This window comes from Tinamus guttatus, unplaced genomic scaffold (genome assembly GCF_059628265.1).
Source record: "Tinamus guttatus ecotype Peru unplaced genomic scaffold, ASM5962826v1 Tinamus_guttatus_pri_ptg000171l, whole genome shotgun sequence".
In the NCBI taxonomy this organism is placed as follows: domain Eukaryota; kingdom Metazoa; phylum Chordata; class Aves; order Tinamiformes; family Tinamidae; genus Tinamus; species Tinamus guttatus.
In genome coordinates this window covers 3,454,733-3,474,231 of record NW_028288705.1, presented here as the reverse complement: position 1 = coordinate 3,474,231, position 19,499 = coordinate 3,454,733, and the positions used below count along the sequence as shown (strand labels likewise).

The 19,499-nt window shown below is 38.0% G+C and overlaps 1 protein-coding gene across 1 annotated transcript in view; it reads right to left on the bottom strand.

The window, feature by feature from the left end:
* Positions 1-19,499, bottom strand: part of TRHDE (thyrotropin releasing hormone degrading enzyme) — a 215,534-nt gene that overhangs the window by 83,393 nt on the left and 112,642 nt on the right. Inside the window, exon 7 of the mRNA XM_088522982.1 lies at positions 8,490-8,555. Within this exon, the coding sequence (XP_088379108.1) occupies positions 8,490-8,555 (66 nt within the window). The remainder of the gene's footprint in view (positions 1-8,489; positions 8,556-19,499) is intronic.

Below are 19,499 nucleotides of genomic sequence, written 5' to 3'. Positions count from 1 at the left end.
CAGCCTGTTATATTCCTTTTCTTTTTTTTTTTTTTTACTCTCAATATCCTCCACAGGACTGAACAAAGGTAGATTTATTTATTTGATTTCTTATACATACTAAGCATTAACTGGGAGTTCACTCTTGTAATCTTTATGCTGGAGATATTCATTGACTTCTAAAGAGCTAATGAAAATTTTGATTGCACAAGGATGGCAGAATCGCAGAGAAAATATGTACTTCCCTGTGCTGTGTGAATTCCTTTGTGCTGCTTCATAGCAACAAAGACAAGGTTGCTACTCCGCTCCCATCAGGAAAATAGTATAATCTTATTCAGAAAGAAAACATTTTCTTAAATAGCTGCTCGGCCCACTGACGTTACCCAAGAAGGCATACCTATAATCCTTCCTCGTCATAATGCCCAAAATAAAAATGAAGGGGAAAATAGTCATAACTGAATTTCATATGCAACAGAAAAAGAGGAGAGAGCTCACTGAAAGCACATCAAGTGAGTATGTATGTGTTGTATGGACTATGGTGATTGTAACATTGGAGAAAGCAAACATAACATGTAAAGTTGTATGTTTATTAATTTTTTTCTTTCTGAAAGAAGCTTTAGCAGTGAAGAAATGGAGTAACTTTTTATGTGGATAGAAAGACAGCATCACTTTCTCTTAAGGAAGAAGTCTGGAGAGAGGAGGACTTGCCCTGGGTAGAGGAAGATTGGGTCAGAGAGCACCTAAGGAACCTTGATACCCACAAATCCATGGGCCCGGATGGGATGCACCCCAGAGTGCTGCGGGAGCTGGCAGAGGTCATAGCTAAGCCGCTCTCCATCATCTTTGAAAGATCCTGGAGAACAGGGGAGGTGCCGGAGGACTGGAAGAAGGCCAATGTCACACCAGTCTTCAAAAAAGGCAAGAAGAAGGACCCAGGCAACTACGGGCCAGTCAGCCTCACTTCCGTCCCCAGAAAAGTGATGGAACGGCTCATACTGGCTGTTGTCTCCAGGCACATGGAGGACAAGAAGGTGCTCAAGAGTAGTCAGCATGGATTCACCAAGGGGAGATCATGCTCGACTAACCTGATATGAAATAGATGGGTTAGATGAGAGGAGAGCGGTGGATGTCGTCTATCTCGACTTCACCAAGGCTTTGGACACTGTCCCTCACAACATCCTCCTGGGCAAGCTCCAGAAGTGTGGGATAGAAGAGTGGACAGTGAGGTGGATTAGGAACTGGCTGGATGGCAGAGCTCAGAGGCTGGTGATCAGCGGTGCCGAGTCTAGTTGGAGGCCTGTAGCTATTGGTGTCCCCCAGGGGTCAGTCCTTGGTCCAGTCCTGTTCAATTTACTCATCAATGACCTGGATGAAGGCACAGAGTGCTCCCTCAGCAAGTTTGCTGATGATATGAAACTGGGAGGAGTAGCCGATACCCCAGAGGGCTGTGCTGCCATCCAGAGAGACCTGGACAGACTGGACAACTGGGCGGCAAAAAACCTCATGCAATTCAACAAGGCCAAGTGCAAGGTCCTGCACCTGGGGAGGAATAACCCCAGACACCAGTACAGGCTGGGGACTGACCTTCTGGAGAGCAGCTCTGCAGAGAGACACTTGGGCGTCGTGGTGGACGACAAGCTGACCATGAGGCAGCAGTGTGCCCACGTGGCCAAGAAGGCCAATGGGATCCTGGGGTGCATTAAGAAGAGCGTCTCCAGCAGGTCGAGGGAGGTGATCCTGCCCCTCTACTCAGCCCTGGTGAGGCCACATCTGGAGTATTGTGTCCAGTTCTGGGCTCCACAGTATAAGAGGGATGTGGAGCTGCTGGAGAGAGTCCAGCGCAGGGCCACAAGGATGATCAGGGGCCTGGAACATCTGCCCTATGAGGAGAGGCTGAGAGAGCTGGGCCTGTTCAGTCTGGAGAAGAGAAGGCTGAGAGGGCCCTGGTCAGTGTCTATAAGCACCTCAGGGGAGGCAGCGAGGAGGATGGTGCTGGCCTCTTTTCAGTGGTGACCACCGACAGAACTAGGGGAAATGGCCAGAAACTGAAGCATCAAAAGTTCCACAGAAACTTAAGGAAAAAATTCTTGACAGTGAGGGTGACAGAGCACTGGAACAGGCTGCCCAGAGAGGTTGTGGAGTCTCCTTCTCTGGAGATCTTCAAAACCCGCTTGGATGCAGTCCTGTGCCACGTGCTCTAGGTGACCCTGCTGGAGCCAGGGGGTTGGACTAGATGATCTCTAGAGGTCCCTTCCAACCTTAAGGATTCTATGATTATATGATTCTATGACTCTAATGAGTATGACACTGACTGTAATCTTGCTCTCAGTTAGCACTTGGCAATATCATCTGCTTTTGCAAGATTACAACTCTCCCTGTTGCTACTTCCTATTTGGCTAAAATGTAATTAAATTGTTTGGGAAGAAATCTTTTCTTCAGAATGTTTTTCTTAAACTGAATGCTTCCCTAAAATTCCAGTCAGCATAAAAAATTAAAATATGGAAAAATACCTCATTTTACCTGTTCTCAGCACTCTTCTCTGAGAAACTCTACTGCTTCCAAGCACCAGAGCAGAGATTTGAAGGTTGGAAGAAAAGTGATCTTGTTTTAGAATCATTCTTTCTCCTTGAACTGGTCAACTTTACATGATCTAACAGCTAGACTGTCTTTCTCTCTGTATAATGATGGCTCACAGCTTTTTAAGCTTAGGCTGAGGTTAGGGTCTAAAACAGAAAGCGCAGAGCCTGTCTATTCGTTCTCTGTGAAATCCTACTGCAAGAAGGCACCCTCACAGCCTGAGAAGAAAGCTGTCTGATCCAAGTGCCAGGGGACAGAAAGTAGAATTGAATGGAAGGAGAGGAGTCAATATAATCAAATTGGAATATTCTGGTTATGCAGCATTGTGAGAAAAGATCTCTGTGCACTGCACTAGCACCTATATTACATGGGACAGAAACTACAGCAATCATGAACAGTGGATGTTGTAATTGTTGGTGTATTACTTAAGGTCCTTATTTGTAGAAGTGTTGACCGCAGTGACCAAAATCAATGTGAAGAGTGTTCTAAGGATCAGAAATAGTTTATGACACTGAATACTTCAAAAGATCATCCTCTCAGGTTTCCAAAAAGATACCCAACATTTATGGATACTTTTAATCACAGTGGTATGCATTCAGTGCAAGCATTCAACTCTCACTAATTTAGCTATAGCAAAATTAATTGCACGATCTACTTTTTTCTGGAGGTCCACCTTTATTTCCCTGATGAGCTGCACCAATGTTGAGAGCTTAAAGATGAAGACAGTGGAAGCTGTGCTTTGAATACATAAGGTGTTCTGAGCCATAAGAGCTAAGAAATGTAGGGAAAAATGGAGTACTAAACATCTCATATTGAGATCTCACCACTGAGATTTTAAATTTCTGTGGCCCTTGAGCTCCATTCACAAAAAAACTCTAGCACGGCCCTTTGCCTTTTCCTGAGGGTCTTCTGTTAGCTTACAGTTGGTGATGTACTCTGATATCTGATATAATACTGGTTAACATTTAGGAAAAATATAGAATCATAGAATCATAGAATCATAGAATGCTTAGGGTTGGAAGGGACCTCTAGAGATCATCTAGTCCAACCCCCCTGCATACGCAGGGACACCTAAAGCACGTGGCACAGGACTGCATCCAACCGGGTTTTGAAGATCTCCAGAGAAGGAGACTCCACAACCTCTCTGGGCAGCCTGTTCCAGTGCTCTGTCACCCTCACTGTTAAGAAATTTTTCCTTAAGTTCCTATGGAATTTTTGATGTTTCAGTTTCCGGCCATTTCCTCTAGTCCTATCAGTGGCCACCACTGAAAAGAGACCATCCCCGTCCTCTGCACTCCCTCCCTTGAGGTATTTATATACACTGATTAGATCCCCTCTCAGCCTTCTCTTCTCCAGGCTGAACAGGCCCAGCTCACTCAGCCTCTCCTCATAGGGCAGATGTTCCAGGCCCCTGATCATCCTTGTAGCCCTGCGCTGGACTCTCTCCAGCAGCTCCACATCCCTCTTGTACTGTGGAGCCCAGAACTGGACACAGTACTCCAGATGCGGCCTCACCAGGGCTGAGTAGAGGGGCAGGATCACCTCCCTCGACCTGCTAGAGATGCTCTTCTTAATGCAGCCCAGGATCCCATTGGCCTTCTTGGCCACGAGGGCACACTGCTGCCTCATGGTCAACTTGTCGTCCACCATGACACCCAGATCTTTCTCCGCAGAGCTGCTCTCCAGAAGGTCGATCCCCAGCCTGTACTGGTGTCTGGGGTTATTCCTCCCCAGGTGCAGGACCTTGCACTTGGCCTTGTTGAATTTCATGAGGTTTTTCACCGCCCAGTTGTCCAGTCTGTCCAGGTCCCTCTGAATGGCAGCACAGCCCTCTGGGGTATCGGCTACTCCTCCCAGTTTGGTATCATCAGCAAACTTGCTGAGGGAGCACTCTGTGCCTTCATCCAGGTCATTGATGAATAAATTGAACAGGACCGGACCAAGAAATATCACAAGAAAAGTCTGCATTTCAGATCAGATCATAAGTAGCAATTAAGATTGGGGATACAGAATGAATGAAAACTATAGAAGAGTACTGAACAGAGGAACCATTCAGTTGGTGTGGTTCACTTTGTGAATGTAATGAAACATTGGCCTACAGAGAAAATCCTAGGCAATGGTATATTTAAACCGCCTGGTCAAGGTATAAACAAAAAGGAGAAGAATGAAAGTTACACAGGCAAAATTAATTCAGCATTTCTCAACAATCTCACAGTTATGGATCTTAATTTTTTTTTCTTTAAGGAAGAATGTTTGTTATATACATGTTGTACTCAAAATACTCTTGGAGCTAAGACGAAGGACTTCCATGCCCTTCAGTGAGCTCCAGGTCTGATCCTTACTATGTTGCATATTTTAACCTTTTCAAAAAGACTAAATGGGAAAGGAAAAACAATTGTGAAAAAAAAAAAAACAAGAACAACAACAACAAAGCACAAAACACATACACTAAAACGTATTGAATTCATTTAACAGATGTAAACCCCAAATCCAGAGTGATGTAAAGTAGAAGCATGAGAAACACTGAAGGAGACAAAAGACGTTACCAATCTCTTAGGACAAGTAAAGCACAAAACAATGATGTCAGCTCTAAAAGACTTCCTGCGCTCTACTTTTAACATCCTCAAGCTGCCTTGGTGATAACTGTCTGTAGAAGTGAGGCAATTTGAAAAAAATAAAGTGATTAATAGCAATTAGCTTAAGGGCAGTTCATAGCTATTATGCCCATAGTGATACAATAACATAAGACACCAGGCATCTAAGAGACATAGTCATATACTTAGCGCTCTTCTAAAACCACAGCAAATGAATGCAGAAATCAGCTAAAAAGGACATTACTCAACATCTGCTAAATACATTAGCAAGCAGAGCTGCAGGACCAGAGATCTGTTAGATCTGTAAATATAATCCTGCTTGGTGGCACAAGTTGCATCTTCCAGCTGAGCAGAGGAGGAGGCATTTCTGTTTGCACTGCTCTTCTGCTCTAAGGCAGCAGATTTTTTTGTTTTTACAGAAAAGTCTATTTAGAAGTTTCTCAGGGTTTCCCATATCAACTAGCTAACCGTCATGAAACAGGAAGAAAGACTTAAAAAGTAGATAAAATGGGTACACTGAAAACTATTTAACATACTGTGTAAAATAATTCTAAAATAGACTGTGGAAATAGAGGAAACATCTCTTCTGCTACCAAAATTCTGCAGAGAAGCAACATGGAATATAGCATACAATGTTTCTGTCAGAGTTTCACATTCCAGACTGCCAAAACAATTCAGTGTATGTGGAGCATGGGCATGCCTAGGTGTATCTAAAAAGCACGAGATAATACACAACATAGTATGAAAAAACTAATTAGCTGGCTTTAAAAATATGATTGAATCCTGAACCTTGCTGTATTTAACAGCCTGCCTTTCACGTTTCCCCAGACAGCTCTTCTGAAAGGTTGACCAATTTGTTTCAATACAGTGGCCACTCAACAGCACCAAAAAAGACAGTGTATATCCAAGGAACTGTATGAAAATTCTTCTTCCAAATGTACAATGTGCAGCCTAAAGAACAAAAGCTGTTAATTCATCACAGAAGCAGAGTCTCCTACAGTAACTAATTCAAACTGCTGATGATGCACTAAATCAGAGTGAATGATGAACACATACATAGGAGTAAGTGAAGTTCAAAAGGATACAGATCTATGTGATCAATGAGCTGCCACATGGCAAATGAAATGCAATGTTGACAAATGTACAGTAATATAGAAGAGGCTTCAAAATAATCAGACTAAATGTAAGAAAAACGTAATGTAACTAGAAAAGAAGAGTCTTAGAGTTGGAGATGCCTCTTTAAGCATATCTAAGTGCTGAACCTTCAAATCACCAGGCTATGTCCATGTTTAATGCAAAAAAGCAACACTGATAACTCAGAGGTTCCTTGTCATAAAGCAATAAAGTTTTGCACTAAATGTAATAAAGTGACACTAGTTATGACACCAGTCATAATCCAGTTCAAGCACACAGATTAGGAACAACAGGCTACAGATGAAAAACTCACTCAAAACTAAAATTATATTGCTTATTACTCCCTTCAGTGATAACTGAAGGGTAAGACCAACTTAGAGCTTTTGCTTCCACTAGCCTATGCAGTTCAGAAACATAGTTAGAGCAAGCAGTACCGGCCAAGTCTCTCCAAAACCTAATAGCAACCCTAACTGATATATTTTTTTTCTCCATTTTAACACAATTGATCATTTTCTTTGATGTGGAAATGTCATTTTTTTCTTTCACCCCCAAGTTATCTTAATTTGTTTGAAAAGCAGAAATAAGAGGAAATGCTCAAAGTAAGAAACAAAACTCTCCACTGTAACTTTATGGCAGTTACCCCTGCATTGATTTAACCTTTGTTCTAAATTTATTTCAGGATAAAATTCACACTGTATTTCTCAGGCATCTGTAAAAGGCAAGAGCAAAAGAAGTTTTGAGTTGTATGTATTAAAGCATTCTCCTTCAGAAATCTTGAGTGAAATGTCTTTTGGGAAAGAAGTGCTGCTGAGTTTCTGCATAAACGATCTGTGCAAGAAAAAGTTTCTGCTTATAAGATGGAGTTTGCTGGACTAGTGACAGAAGTCTCACTTCCTTGCATGAGATTTCATGCAAGGTATTTCATGCAAAGTATTTCATGCAAAGTATTTCAGCCTTGACTTACACAAAATTCTGTGGAGAAAAACTTAAGTTTAAGATATTTCACCTGGAAGAGTAGAAGAGAAGTATCTAACTGATCTGACCTGATGTTATACCTAGCAGAAAGAGCCAATGGGATCCCATGAATAAGCTCTCCTTCAAAAACTGACTGTCCCATTAGCTCTCAAAAAAGCCATACTTCCATCAGGATTCCTTTCATTGCTTGTTACCCTGAACATATCTTTCTAGATAACTACTGTATTTCTTAAACTTTTGTTTTATATTTTATCTTCCAATTCATTTTGATTAGAGGTAGAATTATTGTGTTAAAATATGACCTGATCTCAGATGTAGTTTATTTAAATTTCAAAATGAAAAGCTTACTAAGAACAGATAAGATTGATTGCTCTTTCTATCTTAGCATAATTGTATTTCAGGTGAACATCAATTTACTTTAAAGGACACTTCTAAGTAGCAGGCTGCATCATACATAATTCATCAATCACAGCTGCCTGCAACATGATTTACTCAAGCAGATTTCAATGGAATTGAGAGCCACATTGTTTCTTATACTTTGTCTTGTTTGTTTTTAAATAGTTTACGAAACATTCATTTGCCCTGAATTATTTCTGAAAAGGATTCAGCCTTGACAATCAGCATGCTGAATTTCTTTCTCTTCATACAGAATGTTACCCCTACAAATTTCTTTTAAAAGGCAAAATGAATTTTCAAAACATCATTAAGCCACAGAGCACTCCATGCTCATCAAAGGTAAAAAATAAATCTCAAGCATTTTAATAGGAGGCAAAAGGAAGGTAAAAATATTTACCTGAGCAACCTTACTAGTTTTAGAGCTTGATTTTCTAGTTTGATTGACATTCATTATTATTTTTGTATCTGCATGTAAATGTAAACGAAAAGAAGCAAATCTTTCTACAGGTTGAACTTTATAACAGGTAGCACCTGGTTGAAAAGGGCTTCTACACTGCAAAGTGCCCAAAATGGAAATAAAACAGTTAAAGTGCAATCACTTGATGCACTGAAAAGTGTAGGTGGATCTTTCAGTCATGGAGACAATGTTCTGTATTTGACACTACTCAACAATTTCTATCAAACTGGGCTTCAGAGACATGCTGATGTCTCAGATGATCCAAAAGTCAATAAACATTTCCACAAATACATGGAAACATTTTTTTTAAGAGAGAACGAAAGAAAGAGATTACTAGAACTATACACTTACAGAAACATAGAAATGTCCTTACTTACTTGCAAGCCCATTTGAAAAACGGAGTGACCCATAAAATTAGCCAACATTCTAATTAAAGCTGCACCCTGTGGGAGGAGAAAAAAAAAAGTTGTTTTGCACATAAATATTATACAGCAATAACAAACTTCAGTATGAAATTACATCCAACATTATAATCTTAGAAACTTATATTTTCTTTAAAAATGAATTTTAGATAAGCAAAAAAAGTCATCAACACATGAGTGGTTAATATAATCTTTAGCTGTGTTGGAATAAAAAGAGACAGAGAAGATAATGCAAGTGCTCATAAGAAAAAGCAATCCCTAAGTAGACTGTTACTGCTAATATCCTGTACCATACACAAAATAAGGTGCAAGTCATAAAACATAGTCTCCACTGTTTAGGCACAGATGTGTCAGCTTCACAGTAAGTTGCCTCTGGCCATTATATGGACTCAGTTTAAATGAGGGCAAAAAAAAGTCCATGCTAAGTAAGGCTATAAATTCTACCACAGTGATTATTCATAATTTTAATTTTAATTATACTACTGTAACACAGGATTTAGTAATACTACATTCCTTTGCAAAAGCCCTCAAGATGTGATGATCTTGAAGTGGCTCGTTTTCATAAGGATTTTATAAGATGTGAATATCAATATTCAACTTATTAACAGCCATCTTGTCTTTCACACTGTCATGCAAGGCGGAAAGTACTTTTATAATACACTTTCCCTGCTTATATTGGTTCTTCTTCCTTGTCCCTTCAGGCAAAACAGAAAGATTTTAAAATTTCTTTTGTTTCACAGGTGATCTTCATTCACAGTACTTACACTAGGAAACAGATACATACTTGCCAGACTAGCTTTCTCTAAGATGCTCCTTGTATGTTTTTTTCACTCCCTCTCAGTAGCACCACAATTGCTGCATATTTTCTCCTTGCACAGCTGCTTTATTTTAAGCAGACATATCTTTACAGATCTGATTTGATCATTTGGCTATAATATCACACTTTGAAGTTCAATTCAGGAAAACTAGCTTTCCAATCCCATTACTCAAATATTACGCTAGTACTACTTAGTACTGATCATTGTACTAGAGAAAGGAGACTTTTGATTTAAAGACAGTCAATCAAAGGACATAAGAAACCAGGATATTAGATTTCAACTCAACAGGAATATAAAGGGAAGTTCAGGAATTAGGATAATGGTCAGTTAGGAAAAAAATACATAGATTCAAAAATTCACAGACTCTAAAGCCAGAAGAACTATTACAATAATGTAATATGACTTCCTGCATTAATAGAGGTCAAGCAGTAATTTAGGCAAAATCTCTTTTGTTCCTCTTTATGCAAGAGCACTTGTTTTAGAAAGACTCAAGAAAAGGAAAATGTTCCCCAATCTTACATAATTTGTCACAACTTATATTTATTTTCACAGTTAACATGTAAAACTTTTTACCAATTTGAGTTTCTCTAACTTCAAGACAAGATTTTATTGTGTCTCTTTCCTGATAGATTAAAGTTCAAATCAGTTTTGGGATTCAACAGTTCTCCAATTTTTAGTCTGTTTAACACATGTTCCACTGATAATTTATATTGCCTGTTTTCAAAAATTTGAATAATGAAATAATCAAAAAGATTGATTAATATAATATTGGTAAATCATAATAAAACATGACAAGCTCTTCACATAGTTGGCAACAACAAGTAATATACAGTTAGAAAAATAACTGAGGCAAAAAAAAATGGAATGAATTCAGGAGATGTTTGTAATTGCTTGTAAGAATTGATCAGTAGATAAACCAAAAGATGGTGTTTGCATTATTAACAGTATGCTATGTTTTTATGGTGTAATCCTACTAGAGACTAATCATGGCTGGAATACACACAGAATCTTAGAAAATAATCCCTACCCCAAACAGGTTATTATCTGAACAGACAAGAACATAGGTCAGGAAGCATTATTGCCCTCATTTTAGCACAGGAACAGAATGACTAAAGTCCTTAGAGATGTTTAAGCATATAAATAGGATATACATAGCTAAAAATACTTCAGGATCTAGTAAGTAACTAGGCCAACCCCAAATCAAACAAAACAGTCAAAATGGGAACTACATATGGAAGGCACCAGTACAAATCCCTGCCAAGAAAGCCAGGTTTCCACTCCTTGCACATACTTTTACCTACTAAATTGTTAGCATTCTAGGGTCTTCCTTTTTACACAGAATCTATATTTCATATAGTAACTACTGATACATATTTTTATATATTATATATATAGTTTACTGATTTCTGATATTACCTACAAAGTCTTTTTCTATCCAGAGACCAGAAGAAAAAGTTAGACATACATAAAATAATTTTAAAATTGCTCTCATAGCTAACACTTAGACACATCCTGAATGGAACTCTAGCTGGCCTTTTTTCAGCAAAGAAAATTTAAAAGCAAATAAAGACTGAATAAGAAACCTAACGCACAAAGGAAGACCTACCCTCTCAGGATCTATCCCTTTTCCAAGCTACTTTGAAAATACTTTCTACCAATTAATTACATTCAGGAAACAAATAATATTAACAGCTTCCAGATCAAGATGCTTGCGCCTGTTCTGTTGTTCTCCCCACACAGTTTACCTATCTGGATGCCTCAGCTGCTGGGGAGCAATTTAAGAAATGAGGAGAAAGGGGAAAAACAGAAAACGAGAGAACTCTGAGGAGAGTTCTGGGAAAGAAACTGGGAAGCAAATGCAGCCTTTGGTGTGGAGAGAAAAGAAAGGATATATAGTAAGAGGGGACGAAAGGGGAGAAGACCACTTGTTTCAGTTTTCTTGTACTTTGATAGCAGACAGAACAGATAACAGTGACTGTTAGGAAGCACAGGGGCAATCAACATAGTCCCAGATTTCAGAAGGAAAGGAAAGGCAGGAAACTGGAACTGTGATTAGAGACGAAGAGGAATAGGCTTGCAGGGAGAAGGATTAGAAAACAAAAATAATAGAAAGCAACTGTCATAAGGAAGAGAGACTTAATAAATAGAGCATCTTAGAGGATGACCCTAACTAGAAGGGCCTAAGAGGAAAGGAAGGCATTTGGTGTAAACTCAATTACAGGAGCAGTGAAATACATAGCTTTGTGGTTATCTGAATGGCCAAATATGCTCACATTTTCATTGCATCTAGAAAGCAGTGAACTAGATGGAGTTCACATGACCTACACTTCCATACCCTCTGAAAACTTCTCTGACCTAGACCTAAATCTACACAATAAACCATAAATTACAATGAAAATCACAAATTTGTCCTACTGCAGAGGAGACCCTTCGAAAATTGCCAGTATCATTCCCTGGAGGCCCTGACACACAATTTATCTGCTCCCCTACTTCACACTCAAGGCCACTTCTGCTCTATCAAGATTTGTCCAACTGAGGAATAACATTTGGGGTCTTGAGAAGTGAACCTAGCTCTCTAGCAGGACAAAATGGTCACTTATTGATGATTTAAATGCTTTCCTCCAGGCAGTGGATGACCCTGTCAAGATGAAAAGTACATTGGCTTAACATGTCTAGTGGAAAGCAATCCTTTCCTATTCAAAAAACAAACAAACAAACTAAAAACTATATTCTTGACAGTATTAAAATCTGACTCAGATTAAATCAGAGGAAAGGTACAATCCCATTTTAACAAAAGTCTATTCAGAAAAATATACTGTATATTCAGTCAATGATTAATAGCACTATCTGTATACACTGAAGTATTTTTCATTAGTCAATACCCAAGTGGGCTGATACCAATAAGAGGTTGATATCAATATCCTTCGTATTACCTAAGGGGAAATCGAGGCATACCATAGTGAAATGATTTGGAGACGACCACCTAGCATGCTCATCTAATAGGTTGTGACACATTCCAGACTTCCTCAGCCTCACCACTGTGACTGTACTGCTACATGGAAGAAAACTAGAACATAAACCAAGAGTCTGTTACTTACCCCATAGAAAATAACTACATACACATTGCTTTTCTGCAAAGCGCTCATAGAGAAAAAAAAAAGCATGTCATAGGCCAACAGTGGCTGAAGTGTAGCAAATTTACTGTCTTTCTTGCCCTGAAGAAATTTACTTGCTATCCACACATGGTAAAGAACATCCATGAGTAAAATTAAGAGTAAAATTCCTTTATGTGTGTGATATCTTTTCTTTGAAAGCAAGGAAAGTAGTCACACTCAACTCTGTTTAATTCTTTCCCTGGCAACATGATTATTACCTGGATCCTAGAATAAGTGAAAATGATTTTTAAAGATTCACTCCTATGTTTTATGATCCAAGATAATTTAATTCTCTTGACTTATTAAATGACCCATTTTTGCTATATTTGAATTTTTAAACTTATGAGTCTTGGAACTGTATCCTGTAATCATTTCTGATGCAAAAGAACATATCAAACGGAATTGACTTTAACAATAGAAAAGTTGGTCTCACACATGAACTACAAAATTGTGACTATTGCATAGTACACAGTACTGGTAGACAGTCACACACAGGGTGGGATACATCTCACTAAACGTAGATACCTACAGCCTCTGTGTCTTCAATTGATTTAGTTGTCTAGACTCACTTTACACTCAATGGACAGAAGCAGTCACTTTGGGTGCACTTTGTCTCATCTTAAAGCAACATCAAAACAGATTAGATAAATTGCACCCTAAAAGCACCTATTTCTTTTAATTCACTAGAAAAGGAGCCTAGGAAGACTAACTCATACAGAAGCATCTGCACGGAAGACTTCTAAAGTTAGGTGAGATTTATTCAACTGCATGGTCCGAAAACACACATTGATTCTCCACTCTGTTACGAGGGTTCAGTTCTACTAGGCAGCTCCCAAGAATTTCTGTAGTGTTACAAAATAAAACTGATGTGACACCATCCCTTTATATATATACAGGTATATAACATAAATCATATCTCAGTCTACCCTACAAGCATACTGTCATAATTTCATGTAGGAAAACAACAAAAAAACAAAGGTAGGTTTTCAAGAGAGACATCTGAAGAGAGCAGTGGGCTTGTTAGCTAAAGGAGGATATTCTGTATAGAGATAACTGCAAAGAAAAGCACTTAAAATAATTAACTGGTGAACCAGTTGCAGTGAACAGGAGAATATCAGAAATGATGAGGATCAGCAAACCAGGATACAGAATTATGCAGAAGCTACAAAGCAAGGGCAAGAGGCCATGTGTGAAGAGACACTGATGAGCTGTCAGCTCGTTCAGCATTATTCTTTAAAGGACCTCAAGTTACGTCAGTATTCCTAAAAGTGGCTGTGAAAGAGAAATGACACCAACACAGAGCAGATACCATGAGCTACAGCTGACTCTTGCAAGGGTGAACTACTCTATGGTTCTGTAAATGCATTGGAGTAGAGGGAGGCAAAGAGATCATAAAAGTGACAAAAAAGCACAGCTTTTCCATCATCCTTACCACCAACACCCGTCTTTTTTTTTTTCTAAAGTACCAATTTCTTTCCTCTTTTTGTTTCTGCTTCTGCCTTCTGTGTTTTGTTTTAGCCATAAGGTTGAAATTCATCTGACTAAATGAAGAAGCCTGCACTGTACATGTCTGAAGCTAACTCAGTTGCGTACAGCTAGACTCCCTTTAAAGGTAATGGAGAGAGAAACAAGGCAATGGAGAGATCATCCTGACTCATCTCATCCAAAACAAGCATCTAAAATAGGCCAGAAGAAATTCACCTTAAAAGTGCTTGTTTATCTCCACTGATTATACAGGGAGCTAAGATAAGCAGTTAATTGCAGAAGTCTACACAGTGAATATCCCTTATTAGGTGACATAAATCCTTCTGAAGATATTTTATTCTGTGACATGTGGAGAAGCTTTGGAAAATGTAAAAGTTTGAACAGTGCAAAAACTCCTGCCTGGCTTTGCAGGTGTTTTCAGACACCACATCCACTAGGCTGACTTACACATTCAAGTAAATCCAGTTATCATTAATAACAATTACACAGATCTCAATATATCCTTTCTTCAATGAATATCCACCTGGCTATCGTGGTTCAGGAAAGAAAGCTATTTTGCTTTAGTTCAAAAAAAAAAAAAAAAAAAACAGAAAACAAACCCAGGATGTAAATGAGGAATGGGATAGTGAGGAGAGGAGTATTAGACTATCAACAGAAATTTCATAACTGAATTTCTAAATAAATAGAATACGTCACTTTTCCACAAAACTTCCACATGCAGTAAGAACAAACATTAACAAGGTTGTTTTACACTGTACAACAGTGTCTCTGTATGTTCACATCAGTTACTTTATACGTATAGTTCAGTGATGAGAAGCACCCTCTGAATGCCAATGAAAAGACAGAACCAAGAAAAGCTGCAAAAGCAACAATAGCTTCTTCTGCTCTTCTTTAAAATGTCTGACCACCCTTCCATTTTGCTTTTTATTCTTTCTCATCTTTTAAGAAACATTGAAATGCAGGAGATTTATTATTATTCTCCTGTTGCACAGTAGTCAGTTCAAAATCAGTCTTGATTAATATGTATTAGCATCAGTTCTCTTTCAAATACAATGGGAAACCAATAGGAGGCCTCAAGTTTGGGTTGTTTTTTTATGTTGGTATCTCTGCAATTCAAATTAGGGTCAGTTTCTCTCTAGCTAAGGAAATATGAGTTACTTTATTCTCTACCTCAATTACCCTTGATTTTATTCATATTATTAAAGTTAGCATTATCAATAATAGTTTATTATAACTACCTCCATCTTAATTGTTAATAACAAGGTTTAAACCACATACAGGCACTCACAAAGGTACTCTTCTTTCCTAAGATTTAAGATGGGAATCAACACCTGCAGTTGGAGGGCTACTAATTAAATATATGAGCTTGGGGTTTTTTTTTAGTGAATCAGTGATACTAAATTCACACAAATACTTCTGTCATACTGTTTGCTCTGTTCTATGAAAAAGTCGTGAGAATGGGGATTTAAAGGAAGAGCGTGTAAAGGCTCACTACATTTTGAAGAAAGTGTGCTGTGAGCAAGCAGACTGGGAGACAAGCAGACCATAAGCCATACTCATTTGACACCATTTATTAAGTGGATTTCCAGCCTGCAAGAGATTTTTCTCACAGTCCTGTGGCTACATCAGTTGCTCTGAAACTCCTAGTAGGACAGTTAAAAGCCTCAGATGAGGTGCCTTGTCTAAAACTTTTTGAGAATCCAATGCCTGCTGACATTCTCCCTGAACTCCAGTTAGTTTGCAGAACAGAATTTCCCTTTGCAGAAGTCATGCCAAGTCATGACTCTATTTATCCATGTGCTCAATTATCCTCCCCATTATTACAGAGTCCCCAGCTTGCTGGAAAAGGATGTTGGACTCAACACTTTGTAGTTTCCAGGACACCTAGGTGTTTCCTTCATGTAGATATTAGCATTAGCACATAAGCAATTCATCATGTTGGCTGTTATGACGGTGGTCTATGCACCTTGTCAGGAGTTCTGTGGATTCACACCCAAGGACCTACAGAATAATGCAGGGAGATGCTACTCAGCTCAGGGGGCTTCCCAACAATGATCTTAACCTATTTTAGTTAACATTTCCAGGCTACCTGAGTATTTCCTACATGCCTATCTCCAATTGACAGCTTCTGCAACCTATCTGTTACCAAGAATAAACTGGACAAGGGAATCAATCCATTCTTCAGCTGGAAAGTCCAATGCAAATAACAGTTTAAGCTTCTCCGCTCTATTCCTAGGAACCTGGGTTCTTCCTCTACCCTTTGGCCATCACCCAGCAGGACGGAGTCATGCCTCCTCTACAAGTCAAGTAGCATCCTCTTTAGGAATTTCACCTGAGATCACAGAAAAACTGAAGACATTTTCAAATTCTGGCTAACAACATTTTTATTAATATTTGAAATGTGCTGATGGAATAGATTTTTAGAATTCCAAATAGAATAAAAGCAGTGTGCGTACATTATTTCCCTTTAAAATGTTGAGCTAATGTTTAAGAAGCTCTGTCAAGTAGAAATTTTAGAGCATCCACAATCAAATGGCTAGAGAAAATTAGCATAATTTCATTTCAATTCATAGTTCCTACAGTATATTCTTTATACATTTATACATTACATTCTTTATTTTTAAAAATCTTAAATAATTCTATGGCTCAAAGTACATTTCAAATATCACAATGGTACTTTACAAAACATTCATACAAAGAATGTACAGTTTCACATTATTTTTGTAATCTGAACACTAGCCAACAAGTAACATCCAAGTCACGTTTTTCAAAACAATCATTCTTTGTTGGTACTAAGCAACCACAGCTGGATGCCCTATGAAATTTAGCTTATTGGGGAAATCACAGCATGAATTAAAGTGAAAGAACAATTTATTTCAGACAAAAATGTGACATTTAAAAAAGGACTCTTACATAAAATTAAAAGACGAAATGAAATACTGGTCAATTTTACAGAAATTTAAAACAAAAATAATATGTTTTCACTAAGCCACAGCTTCAAGAATAATCTGAAAAAAAAGTTCAAATGCACATATATTAAGAACAGTACATATGGGTGTAATGACTATTTAAAAACTTGGTCAACTACACTTGGACACTGCAAGTACCCCAGTGAATTTCTTGAACCTTGTTTATTATCACTTTGAAGAATGGGACTGAGTGATGATAGAAGTCTAGCTGTAATGTCTGCAGAGCAACTAGTGTGATCTTAAATAAATCAAGTGACTTCCCTTCAATTTTCCTGTGGAAGTAGGCGACAACCAGGTAAAAGGTTAAAAGACTTTCAAATCCTGATATTGCATTCAATCTGAGCTTTCTTATGCAAACCATAAACCACTGCTGGTTTTCCTTTTTCTCCAGGATAGGAAGTCCAGTCATTCCTCATCTCCAACATAGAACATTATGCTGAAATATATTTTTCCCTCCTCCTTCTGCCAATTGATACCTCCTTCATGATATAAGATCTTTTTTGGTAGTCATGAAACAAGCGTGTCTTGTTAATAGTAAAAGTCGCTATATAGCAGTGTAGAGGACTCCTGAGAGACCTCTCCTAAAAGTCTTCTACTGAATTGTGAAAACAGAGATAACGGCACATTCTTTAAATATATCTATCCAAAATACTTTATCTGTGGGAACTAAAAAAATATGCACTGAGGATTTTTTTCTTGGAATTGATTAGAATGGATAATGAGTCACCAATGAGTACCAAAATCATCCTACATTTCCAGGAACTGTTTGCTTATTTTCTGTATTTTCTAAGAGCACCTAAAGCACTCCAAAAAATGAAGCTTAATGAATGTGAACTTGCTGAGTGAAAATACATCCTTATTTGATTAGAAGAACAAAATGTATCTATTTGTTCAAATGGGTAAATACGTATCTATGATTTTTTCCCCCACAGCAGAAATTTTAAATGTACAAATGAATTCCTGGAGGATTTCCCTTTGGAAAACATATTTAAAAGCCACGAGAAGAAGGAAGTAAGGTGATACATATATGCAGAGAATGCAACGTCCTAGGAAAAAAAAGATAGCAACACAAACCTAATCCTGATGTCCTCAATCAAAGCCAACATCTAGTGAAATCCCGAAAACAGCTAAGGAGCTCAAATTAGATTTCTGCTCATGGGCATACAAGCAAACACAAATTTAAGTATTTTGTTGAATTAAGGTTACAAAGATAAAATTTCCCTGTACACTGGAATAAAATGCTGCAAAAGTAACAATATTCATACCTTATAAAAGATAAGACAAAAACTAACCCTGATTAACAATACAGTTTAGAAAAAAAACCTCCATAACTTTATCTTTTTTTTTTAATAATGCATAATTTTGAATAGATATTTATCAACTGGTACTCTCTCATAAGTTAATGTGTTGCTAATATCCAGGAATAAAACCAGGATATATTTTAACACACTAATGTTACCTTACAAATACTACAAATACATTATTTTTTAAACTTTAATTATAGCCTGGTTAAGCCATTAGTTTAAAAATCACCAAATTACCCTATAACCTGGAATGTACTGTGCTAAATCATCAAAGATGCACAAATATGTTTTATTGTTGTTCCTACAAATTGTAAGGCCATTTATCTGATGTCAAAACACCACTAGAAAAAAAAAAGTAATATTATACGTAAGGAGAAACTTTCACAAGGAAATCATAATCATTTTCTAGTCTGACAAACACAGCTGTTCTAGGGATGGATGATACCAAAAGAATCAAATGGTAAGAGGAGCTTCGGTGAAATGTTTTCTTATACATCAGTTCTTTTGAAAATTCTAGGAATATGATACAATGAACAAAATTCAGTGTAAATGACCATAAAGAAGCATGTTCTTCAGGTGGTCCTTGCAGCATCATTTTCCTCAAGTAATAATATCAGTCAGCCCCCTAGACAAAATGCTGCTGACAGTCATTCCTGAGATTTATATACAACAGAACTTTTATTTAGTTTTGACACCAAAATCTCTCTGTTCTGACACAACTGACATGGACAAAAGCATGTTATACTTTTCACTAACTGCTTGTATGAGGAGATCTTCAAGGATGGACAAACACATAAAGTTGACAAGATCATTTACACAGATGGGCCATCACTAGAATTCAAATCAGCAGTATATAAACCATTGCATTTTAAACATCCTGTTATGAATCTATTCTAATAACATAAGCTCCCCAACTTCATATTTTCTGTTAGAAATAAAGAGCAAAGATATTCCCTGTATACAAGAACAGTTTTAGAAGTGTTTAACATTCACAATTACTTCAGTTTAGATAAGAAATCATAGAATCATCAAGGTTGGAAGGGAACCTTAGAGGTCATCTAGTCCATCCCCCCTGCACACGCAGGGTCACCTAGAGCACGTGGCACAGGACTGCGTCCAAGCGGGTTTGGGAGATCTCCAGAGAAGGAGACTCCACAACCTCTCTGAGCAGCCTGTTCCAGCGCTCTGTCACCCTCACTGTTAAGAAATTTTTCCTTAAGTTTCTGTGTAACTT